At 34.4% G+C, this 12712-nt stretch overlaps 1 protein-coding gene across 16 annotated transcripts in view; it reads right to left on the bottom strand.

Moving 5' to 3' along the window:
* DMD (dystrophin) overlaps positions 1-12712 on the bottom strand; it is a 1043969-nt gene that overhangs the window by 690304 nt on the left and 340953 nt on the right. For all 16 annotated transcript variants that reach the window (XM_048931232.1, XM_048931479.1, XM_048931663.1 and 13 more), the window contains one exon: positions 7589-7708. In XM_048931232.1, coding sequence (XP_048787189.1) covers positions 7589-7708 — 120 coding nt within the window. The remainder of the gene's footprint in view (positions 1-7588; positions 7709-12712) is intronic.

Raw genomic sequence — 12712 nt, 5'->3', positions numbered from 1 at the left:
TTATTTAGTTTTCCTATTAGTCTTCATTGAAAAAATGCCTGGTTAGGACTACAGCTGTGATGATGCATGTTACTATAAAGCTTCTATTGCAACAATCTACAATAATTTTATTACACTTGAGCACCATATGCAAAATTTTCAGCTCCTCCCAAATAACAAGTCTTTTAAAATCTGTAGAATACAGGATATTAACATATATTATTTTCCACCTATTTCTATTGCATATGTATTAACAAAAGGAAAAATAGTTGTTTTTCCCCCATTTTCTTATTTGTTCATATTTTTCATTTTCATACTTATTTTTAATAGGACTATGATTTAATTTTGGCAAAAAAAAATTCAAAAAACGAATTTTTGAAATGGATTAAAATGATACATCTAATTGAATTATATATAGAAGAGATATTTCTCTACTTTCTATCAAGAATGTAAATTCTATTTTGTACTTCCTAGGAACTGAATGGTAAAACTACAGGTTACTTGAATTTGTGGCATTAACAATGTTATGTCCAAGTAAAAAGTAAGCATATTCCATATATTTCATTTACTGAAGGTTCAAGCCATAATAAATCTTACAGATTAAAAAAAAAAGTGTCTATGGTGACATTCAGTTTGATCATATTAGATAATTGCTCAGTTTAGAACACTGAAAATCATCTCTGATCAGCAACTGCAATAAAGCTAAACCATGACACAGCTCAACATTGTTGCAAACTGATAAGTATCCCATTTCAGCCACTCGTTTTATTACAAGGTAGGTTTTGAGAAAGCAGGTTTTGAAAAGAAGCTTTTTTTGTTTTCTTTAGGCTTAGCATTAAGGATCACAGTTTTCATTTATATTTGGAATTATATAATGGGTACTTATTCTATTTCCTAATTAGACCTAGAGCAAACTCATTTTTTCAAGTCTAAGAACCACATTTATTTTATATTAAAACAAATTTTAGTGTAAATTTGTCATTAAAAAGTGATCAAAAACTTCCAATTCAAAGAAAGACACAAGAAAGTTCAAGTTATGAACATGAATATTTCAGAAAGCTTATTTCCATATCAACAGAAGTAATTACTGGTGAAAGACTTTTGCTTTCAACAACGAAACAGTAAAATATTTTACTTGCTCATTTCACCCATTCATCATCAAATGACATCATCAAATGATTTTGTCAAATTCCATGATACAGAACAGTTGGGGAAAAAAAAAACAACACCTGACAACCAGCCAAAAAAATTAATTATTAAAAAAAAAACCAAACACTAATCTTCCCTTTATTGAAAATTATTGCTCTCAACTCTTTCAAAGGGTAGATAACAGTAGCACAAGAGGAAATGGTTTTAAGTTGAAGGAGGGAAGATTTAGGTTGGATATCAGAGGGAAGTTCTTTACAGAGAGAGTGGTGAGGTGCTGGAACAGGCTGCCCAGAGGGGTTGTGGATGCCCCGTCCCTGGAGGTGTTCAAGCCCAGGTTGGATGGGGCTAGTATTAAAGTTGGAGGCTGGCGACCCTTCCTGTGGCAGGGGGTTGGAGATCCAGGATCATTCAGGTCCTTTTCAACCCAAGCCATTCTATGATTCTATGCTTGCTAATTACTAGTTCAGAAATCACAAACACACAGTCCAGATGCTTCTTCTTTGAAACTGTCTTTCCTTATAATTCCCGCAATTCAGAGTAATTATTATTAGTCAACTACTAATAACATTGTAATGATTCAATAAAGTTATATGAAGGGCCTGTTTGTCATTACTTAGCAAGGTCCAAGTCAAAATACTACGCCCATTTTTCCCCACTAACATAGGATAAAAATCTATCTATTTTTAAAATCTCTACATACAGATGGTAAGGTGAGCCACATTTGGTTGCTTTGGTGCCTCATGGTCTGATTTACAACACAGTTTCTGAATCCTAATTATAGACTATCTATTTAAAATAAACTTGAAAATTTTACTAAAAGATTTATAAATCATCCCAAAGACCTACAGCAAAACTTCTGGCACCTCTGATTTAAATCAGTGTTGTTAGGAAATTCTTCTCATGACCAGACATGTCTTCGTTGCTAATACAGATTTAGATCTAAATAAATTACACAGCAGAAAATTAAATCATAATTAAAAGCATTTCAAGCTGATACAAACTCTGATAGTCCAGTACTTATATGAGACAAATGGTAATACATGAGATGTACTGAAAAATCTTATTTTTAAAGAATTAGAATTTGATTTTTATTCACTTCCTAAATGCTGGTTAAAAAATATGAATATTTCCTTTTCTAACCTCCTTTCAAGGAGAACAGCCTAAGTATTCCCTGTTAGAACAGAAAGCAAACTAAAATACATGTAAGGTACGTTCCCTGTCCCCCCTTCCCTTCCCTTCCCTCCCCTCTAATAAACTCATTGATTTGCGCACTAGGTAACATATTGGTCAGTGCATAATGCTTATTTCACTATATGTCTCAAAAGCATCACAAAACATAACCTATTTTTTTGCCTCAATGGCATGACAAAACCTTATATTTTAATAACTGAAATGACTAAGCACACTGATAAACGGGTTGATAGCCCAAATTACCTTAAACCTATTATTTTTTATGAGAGTTGACATGAATGTGTTCAACTGCTCAGTTGAAAAACTTTAAGACAAAAAGATGCAAGTCCAAAATATCATGCGAATACTTTCTCTAAAGTGGATACTGATTGAGAAGTGGATACTGAATGAGAAGGTGCTCAGTTTTATCCCCTTTTTTTTCCCCATCAAATAGTACCCAAAGCTGTAGGTAGCCTCCGTGATGTCTGGGAAATCAGGCTGCATCACAGGTTTTGCTCCCAATACCTGGAAAAATAAATCTCCAGAGAAAAAGTAAAATGCCTATTTGCTCCTTTGAAATGCCTATTTTATGGTCCTAGCTGGAATTTTCAGAGAAATCTACATATAAAAGAAACTTTTCATATGTTGAGAGGACTATGAAAGAATGTCCTTTACGCAGAAGATAAACAGAAGATAAAACAGTCTGCAAAAAGGTCAAAATAAGCAAGTACAACAACAGGATGAAGTGAGTAAAAACAATGCAACTCTTGGGAACACTGAAGTGGATGTATAAAAAACTGAAAAAGACTGAAGCTTGCAACTAATATAAAAGGATTTTTGAAAGACGCTTCTTTTAATGAAATAATGCTATCTACTCTTTAAAGTAAAAAGAAATTTTGTCTATATGCAAAATCATTGTTTAAAAAGATTTAGCAGATTCACTGTATTTCCCCTGTGCAGCTATAAGCAGAATGTGCATATATATATATATATATATATATTTTTTAAGAAAACTTCTTTACTTATTTTGAAGTACTTTCACAAGAACTAGACATACATCATCATCAACCGAAGAATAGCACCAGATGAGTATATTATTGACCACAAAATTATACTCTCCATTCCTTTCCTTCAGTAGCCATCAAGAACCATTTGATGCATCAAATGCAGATCTCATTCCAGTATGGAACCCTGAGGCCTGTGGAGAGCTCTAATTTCAACTAGCCTACAAGAGTCCTTGAGGGACTGATAGTCTACTGGGTATAATTAGAGTAAAAATTTCATACCTTCTGGGCTTTTTTCATGTCATTCGGTGATTTATCTCAGCTGAAGGCAATTTCCCATACTTTCTTGAGAAATAAGTCAGACTACTGAAACAGATTGGGTAGTATAGTCCTCTGATTTTTCAGCACTAAATTCAGATTTAGGTCTTATGCAGTAGCTTCTTTTCTGGTAAATCTTGGGATTGAGACCATTGGGATCTAGAAGCTACCTATCTAAATAGCCAGATCTCGACACCAGCACAAACACACAGAGCCTCACAAAATGTCACTCAGATAGGTCAAGTAAACAATGTTAAGTATAAAAAGATAAAATATTCACACTCAACCAGGCTAGCTATAATCTCTCAGACTACCTTGGGAAAGCAACTTAAGAAGAGGTGTTTACTTTTCTTTTCCATGCAGTGTGAACTTATCTGTGTGTAATTTGTTTGAGGGGACGCATCTGACTTCTGTGTCATTAAGTGATTCTTAAGTAGGACTCAGATTTTTGGCACATGCAATAAATCTGAAGAGCTTCTACAGTACTCATTTGAAACCAGCGTAAATTCCTGTCAGCCTGTTGAGACTTTTACAATATGTAAAGAAATTCTTTATATTGTTTTATACAGATACATGTACAAATATATGTATTTATATTTACAAAGACATATACACATATAGATACATACACACGCATATATGTATATACACAAAAATATTTCAGAAATCACTACCTTGATACTCTAAGAAAAAGCCAGAACTGATTTACCGCTGCTTTGAAAATGCAGTCTCAACTGCTATCTGGCAAAACGGTTCACTGTCTTTCAAATCTGATCCTGACCAGTATCTCACTCAGGCAGCCTTGGTAAGCCTTTTGTCTGACAGTGGAACACACTTGTTTTGTTTTGCTTTTAAAAGTGAGACTGGCAGGTACATAATCAAATAATGAGCTTTGCTCCATGGTACTTCTGACAAATGCTCTGATAGGTGTGCCTGCCAACACAATCTCTCTCCTGTGATTATATATTCAGTTTGCAAATGACGTGGGGAAAAAAAAAAAAGATATATAAACAATCTTTTCATACACACAGGAGAGGTAATGTAACATTTGGCAGGACAGCAGGTGGACTGTGGTTTTCCCTGGTATAAAGGAAAAAAATATTACAGACCTCCCTAATACCCTAAGCAACATAACTTCTTGGCTGTATTTAGTTTTTATTAACACTTTTAACAGTGTTACAAACTATGACTTCAGAGCAATGAGATTATTGAACTTTTCTTTCAGATTTCTCTTTAAGAGAGTGTGATTGAAGGAAGGAGCCACACAGCAGCTGGATTGTTTTACACCACCCCATACTCTACTCAGTGCTCCGCTTCAATATAGGTTTCCTCAGGAATTCCCTTGCTGGCATCATTTCAGGAATATATTTCCTCAATGACAGTAACAATTGTTCATGCTTTATCTCAATAAAGCACCTTCTCTACTAGTATCCTTACAAACTGACTATTTCTGTTCTGCTGCATACACATATGTTATTCTTCAAGCTTTTTTAACTGGACAAACACATCATAGTAATGAGCAAGTTCTGTTTATTGAAACTGCGAATAAGCTTTTTATTCCATAGCCCTGTGTAGATTCTCATAAAACAGTTTATGAATTCTCATAAAATTGTTTCAATAGATCGCAAAATTAAAAATATTAAGACTCCCCAATCATTTTTACTGATGCTTACCTCAGTCTGAGTTTCCTGTGTGTTTTCTGCTATATATCATACTTCAGGTTTGTTGCAAATGCCTCTTCTATAGGGCTTTGAATTCTACATCACAATAGTAAGACTAGAAAATCTTCTCCTATCAATCCCTTTTTTAAATTGGCTGACTTTCTCCTCGTAAGGAATTTAAATAATCAATTCTGCCTCTTGTGAGGGTAAAGGGTGTAGTTGTGACCTTACTGAAGAACATTATTGTGTCTAGAATGTAAAATTAGATTCAATTTGCAGTAATCCCCACTTTTTATTTTTTTCCTGCACTTCTCAAAAATTTCAGTTGTATATCTTCTAATTTGTGAAGCATAACAAATATCAAATGCCTTAAATAATTTTCACTTTTTTTTGGTCATACTTTACCATAGCCTTCTCTGAAGGAATCAGGTTTGCAAACACAGAACAGTATCTCAGTTAAACTTTTTCCTATTTGTTTTTTAAATTTTATTTCATTTTCCCCTCTTCCATTCCATTTTCCTTGTTTAGTTAACCTTCTAAAACCACGAGTTCGCAAGGGATCTACTTTACTCCACTGAGGAGAATAAGAGTAGTTAGCAAGACATTCTGAAATACCGGTCTTTCTTGCATGGTTCCAATACTGAAGATAAATTTAAAAGGAAATAATAATTGATATTCAGTATAGACTGAATTGTTTCCTTCCCTGGGTTGTGCTCCCTGATGTAGAAGCAGTTTGTGGTCTCAGTATTAATCAGCTTAGCCAAATGTGTACTATCTACACTAATTCCCATACTAATTACTAATTTATTGAATTTATTAGGATTGGTATCCAAATCAGCTAGATTTTAGACAGCACAAACATCTGTCTGTTATACAGACATGCCTTCCAGCTGAATGTATTGAGAGTTTCTCTAGAGAAATCTTGGCCTTTAATGATCCAAAAAGGCACAAGCCTGTTTATTTTCGTTCAGTAAACCAAATTGAGGAAAACTACTTTATCCTTTCTAAAAAAGATAACTGGAAGAACCCTTGGTTCTAACACTAATGTACTTCTTGTGCATGATCTGGACATCTGAGGGCATATTTAGTTATACCCTTCTTCCCAATTCCAGTCAACATGTCTCAATACTGTGTCTAAGTTCATCGAACAGCTATAATAAGAGCACTGCATTTATGTACTTTTCTTTTAAGGTGAGAGACTTTCTTAAAACAAAAGGTAAAGTTTAACCATTTCTAGACCATTTAGGTTGCTAGCTCTGTCATAAACACGTCATCGGTGCACCATGGGATATTCAAATAATTTTGTTTAGAAAATGGAACATCAAAAAGTCTGTTGTTTAGGCTTTGCATTAAAAAGCAGTGAAGAATGTTTGGATTCAAAGACAGACATTATGCTGACTTGTCCCAGTCCTGGTGCTCTAGGAAGCCCTGCCACAAGAATCCTAAGCAATAAACAATTGATAAAATATGTATACAGAAGAGGATGAAACAGAGGATGAAACAGAGAAATGAAACAAAGGAGAGACTGAAATAATTCTCTTTGTTTCTTAGAAAATACGTTCAAGTGAAACTAATGGGAAATGCTAACTCCAAAAAAGTGGTTAAAAAAACCTACATGTTCTTGATATTTCTGCACAAACTTTATTCACTTAGGCAACCCTTCATATATTGGCTTTATTTTAGTTTAATTCACATATTTGGTTTCACTTATTTTTTTAAGGTCTTTTTAATTCTATTTTTTTAAGGCTCTTTTAATTTGATGGGGTAAGTATTAGCATTAAAAAAAGCCATACACATATTGGGTAACATTTAAAATGAATGTGCCTTTAAGCATCTGAGAGTTGATCACGACATTTTTTGTACCATAATACCAAAATACAGCACATGCAAAAGTTTCCAATCAGAAGAAAAACCTTTTCTTTTCAGTAAACTCACACTCTACTTGTAATGTTGTTATGTCGTTCTCTTAAATATAACAGATAATTCTGCTACTTCTGTCAGGATTAACGGAATAAAGTTAAGAAACAAAAGACGAACATTTGTCCTCAGTCTTGAGTATAAATGAAATGTGTTAATAATGAAGGAAACAGAAAACATTAAAAAAAAAGTTACTCTATTTGTTATTTTCTGCAAAATACTTGCATTTCACTGACATACAAACGTCATCGGCTATAGAAATGTTTAAGATCATAATCAGAAAAATCTTCTGAGATATACCTCAATGCTACAAATATTTCTTATTTCACTTAAAGCCACTGACAGCTTTCTCTCTGAGACCTAAGCTCACTTCTATCTCAGTTCAGTTACCTGAAGCTGCTCTTCCAGTGCAGCCGTCGCTTTGTCTCCACTGTTTTCATCCACCACCACCACCATATGGGTTAGAGAGTTCACCTTCACTTGTTCCTGTTCCAAATCATCTTGAAATGCCTATAATTAAAACACAAATTTACGCAAGAAAATCTATTCCAAATTAAGAAAATGCTGTGTGCTTGAAGTCTCACTAACAAATACAAGTCACTAACCCACTACAATAACTTTGTAATCCTATTGCTGTCAATATTAAATACATTCAAATGTATTTTGTTAATGAATGCTAGCATAAGCATATTCTGTAGACTACTATTCCTTTCAAGAATAGCTTATTTTATTATTACACACTCACAAGGCATAACTCTTATAGAACTTCAGACTGAAAATGTGGCCTGTGAAAATATGTGTTGAGTTGATATAGTTGATTATTTACAGATATCATCAAAGTATCCATACGTAGCAATAGCTCTGCCCATTTTAAAGAAACATTAGGTTGTGTTGTGTACTTTGTAACAGCATATTAAAACATTGTAATATTTCAAAATGTATAAAGTATTTAAAAGGATGCATTTTTTTTTTTTCATTAAACATGATTTTTGGCTGCACACTTCTTCATTAACAACATACTGTGAAAGTACTCAGGAGGTGACTCAAGATAGGAAATATATGTGGCACCCTCATTTCAATTATTGCAATAAAATAAATTTAAAAAACAAACAAACAAACAAACAAACAAAAACTGGGAGAGGCACTTTACAATTTCTGAATGCCTGAGGAAAAATTGTCTTGCCCTTTCAACTTTGGTATCCAGCATTCTACTGCAGTAAAACTTGGGACAGTTTTAGCTGTGAAATACTGAACTGCTAAAAGTGAAGAAATGTCTATCTATCAAATTTGCACAAACTGGCATTCTCAACTTTGTCAAATTTGTACAACTCTTCACACTTGTTTGACCCTCCCACAATTTCCCAGACTTCATGTAATACATCTAATCAATTGTTCCTTCTCTTCTCACAGTACACAGAGAAGGGCAGTGAGAACTCTCCTACATCTTCACTCTCTGGCAGAAAACAGTCTACAGCATTTTCACAAAACATGTGATCTATGTTAAAAGAAAAAAAAAGTGAAGAGAAATGAGGAAAGGAAGTAAAGGATTTAAGTTACTGAAAGGTACAGTGCTGCACAAACATCCCCTTCATGGGTTTTATTGTCTCTTTTTTTGTCTGCACTTCCATTGAAAGATGGACACTCTACCTTCCTGCAGTTTGTTAACAAAAACTGAAACTGAACTTGACAAGGGATGTGAAAAACAACAAGCAGGGATTCTAGTTGCACATTAGTTGGAAAAGAAAACCAAGGAGAGTTTACCACCTTTGAAAAATTAGAAGGGAAGAAATGGCAACAACAGACATGGAAATGGCTGAGGTACCCAACAAGTTCTTTGCCTGTTTGTCAGGCTTCCCATACCTATCATGTTCCTGAACCTCTATGCAGGAGCTGGGGGAGCAAAGTCTCTCCCACTGTAAACAAAGTGCAAGTTTGAGACCAACTAATGAGACTGAATGTGTACAGATCTATAGAACCCAATCACATTCATTCCAGGGACCTGAAGGAACTGACATTTGGTTTTCAAGCCACTCTAAACCATATACAAAAAATGGAAAATGTAAGGCGAAATTCTCTGGTCTGGAAAAAAGGAAATATTATTCCTATTTATAAGAAAGGTAGAAAGGAAGAAAGATCCAGAAACTACAGGCTGGTGAGCCTCACATCTGTGCCTGGAAAGATCACGGAGTGAATCCTCCTGGAAGCCACATTAAGGAGAGATGAGGAGACAATCCAAGACATCCAACATGGTTTACTCAGGACAGATGGTGCCTAACCAATCTGGTGGCCTTGAACAATGGAGTGATAGCATTGGTGGACAAAGGAAGGGCAACTGAAGTCATATGCCTGGACTTCTGCAAGGCCCTTGGCATGGTCTCTCACCACATACTTATTTCTAAATTGAAGAGATACGGATTTGGCCTTCCAGAATGTAATGGGAGCTCATGAACAGGAGGGAGACAGACTTTTTATACAATTTGATAGTGATTGGAAAGGGCTTTAAACTAAAAAAGGGGAGATTTAGGTAAGATATTAGGAGGAAAGATTTTTTACTCAGAGGAAGGTGAGGCACTGGCACAGGCTGCCCAGAGAAGTTCTGGTTGCCCCATCCCTAGAGGTGTTCAAGGCCAGTTGGATGGGGCCCTGGGCAGTCTGATCGAGTAAGTGGAAAGGAGGGTGGAAGAAGACGATATTGAAGGTCCCTTCAAATCTATGATTCAAATCATTCTATGATTCTATGATTACGATTCTGTGAAAACAAAACGAGCTGAAGTCCTGCCAAAAAAGTAGAGAACTGAACAACCAGACATACTTGCTTCTTCCTCAGCTGTGATGTAACAAGAGGACAAGTGGCAAAGATTGAAATAACCAGAGGTAAAGCATTGACATTGAAACTTCAGGCCACAGAGAAGGCACTACTGAATTTCTTTTCATAATATTCATTACTTTATTACTTAGACTATGCCCTTAACACTTTAGCAGAGTGTGCCTTCAAGATTCATACATATGTAGTCTAATAGTTACAGTCTGCAAAATAAAATGGCTAACTTTAAATGCTAGTGGAAAACATAAATGCATTACAAACTATGTTAAATTTCAATTTCACCATATCAATTTTTCTGCTGCTTTTTCCAGTAGAATAATTCACTTCAGTATGAAGAACATGCACTAGCTGAAGACTAGGTTAGGTATTTTACATCTCTTTTGTAAAGCATTTTAGTTTTATTTGAACAAAAAAAACCAAAAAAACAAAAAACCAAACATATAATGGAGCTATACACAACAGGAAAGGAATTCATAGGCTTTTGATTTTAAGGCATAAACCTCTTAGTCTAAGACATTTCAGAGTTTTAATTCCTTTATGAGCATATTCTGGGATGATATATTCATAAGAATCCTTTGTTCTGACTTTTATGCCTGTGATTACCACTTCCATCAGAGAGTGAGACTATAAAGCAATTCTCAAGGACTGTGAAGTACACCAAATTATTAAAACAACCCTTAGAATTCAGACTTCTCAACTTTATCCTGACACAATTCTTGATGAAGGAACAGGATGACAACTGTTTGCTTCTGTTCACTCTTTTATTTAAGCCTCACAAAGGTTACATCCAGGGAGGAGGTGATTTTTACTTCCTTATTAGGGGATATAAGAAACACGTCAAAACCATGGAGCTAGCGATGCTCTATAAATGCAAGAAGTGAAAGTGTGAGCCTCACACACACTGTGAAAGATGTGAGAAGTCAGTAAACCAATGAAACTAAAAAATTTAGTCATTGTCTAATCCCCAGGTTCAATTCGCCTGAGCTAAATGGCTGTTCTTCATAATTAAAGCATCTATTTTTACCATGAAATTCACTGGAGACAATGATTTGTATGCAGGAACTTGTTGAAACAGGAATTTACTGAAGACAGTTTTAAAACCAGACCATGCTCTGTTCAGATCATTTGAATTCAAATTTCTAACAAGCAATCCTCAGCTCAGAGGGAGGAAATTTTCAGGGACTTAAAACTTCATCTATCCCTGTGCTCTTTCCGTGTTTCAATTATATATGTTGATGCTCTGAGACAGCACCAAAAACTCATAAAACACCACAGCTGCTGTAATTCCTATCTGCCTATCAGATCATAAGTTATTTGAGTCCCAGGTAATCTAATTCAAAGGGAATAAAATTACACAGGGTATCAAAGTACCCAAAGATATATCCCTGATATTTGAACACTTTGGAAGTCTCCTAATTTACCTCTGCAATTTTCTTTTTATTATTATTTTTTTTTAAAATCAATTACTACAAGATCCTCACATTAAGTATTTTCTGAAGTTAATGATATTTTCATTCAAAAATAATACTTAAAAGAAAATGAAAGCCCAGCCTTCTAGAAAAAAACAAAAACAGAAACAAAAACCCTAGAAGCAGCTCAAGATTTATTTTTTCCCCAAAAAAGGTAATGAAATTATGATTTTTTAAAAAATTATAAATTGTATAATAATGTGGAATGATGATAGTAAAACCATTAATTAAAATTATTTTTTCCTTAACAATAAAATGTATGGCATTATTTGGCTTGAACTATTCAATAGTTCTCAGACTTCTATTGAAAAATAGCTTTCTCCCTTAATAACATTATAAATAAAGGATTCTTACAACTGCCAAAAAAAAAAAAAAAAAAAAAAAAAAGCTTAAGATACTGCTGCAAAGTCTTTTTAAAAATCGTTTGTGTATTGCTCCAAAATACACTTAACTATTCCAAATTTCTTACCAAAGATGTATGCCTTGCTAATAACATAAAATCTCTCTGCCAATCCATTCAGGATTTTTTTCTGTACTATCAAGTTATTCATCTTTCACACTACTGAACTAAGCCGCATGCTGAAAAAAACGCTATTTGCTTTCTCTGATCCCAGTAATAGGTGTGATTCCCAATCTGCATTACAGAATGACTATTTGTAGTGTTGGACCTGGTAAATAAACTGAAATATTGAACTGTGGGAGCAGGTAGGGAAGTCATAAGGCTAAAAATAAAATGAAATAAAGAGTGGAAATGAGGTATTAACAAAGGGAGAAAGAGGGGGAAAAGATGACAGAAGTAAAGAGGAGATGGAGATAGGACAATGACAAAACCAACCTATCATCTTTGTTTAATTTGAAATGATCGTGGCCTACCTTCTCACCTCAGGAAGAGAGGTGACTTTTTTTTACCTACATAGAACTATACATGTGTAATTGAAAGGAAAAAACAGATGTTCAGTTGTAAAGATACAAAAAAATATTACTGTATTAAAATCTGTTCTGTTTTTTTTTTCTCCAAATACCACTTCATAACTATCTGTTCTTTTCTGATAAATTTAATGTCAGAATATACACTTCACTAGCAAACCTACAGACCATCACCATCTCACAAAGCAGTGAGAGTACAAAGGGAAGCAGTAGAATTCCTGTACTTCTTCAGAACTCCTTAATCAGAATGCAGAAAAATTATCTTCAACACTGAAGTGGCTCACGTGACCTTTC

This window comes from Lagopus muta, chromosome 1, assembly GCF_023343835.1.
Source record: "Lagopus muta isolate bLagMut1 chromosome 1, bLagMut1 primary, whole genome shotgun sequence".
Taxonomy (NCBI): Eukaryota; Metazoa; Chordata; class Aves; order Galliformes; family Phasianidae; genus Lagopus; species Lagopus muta.
The sequence above is the reverse complement of the archived record's forward strand: the minus strand, read 5'-3'. Positions and strand labels throughout refer to the sequence as shown.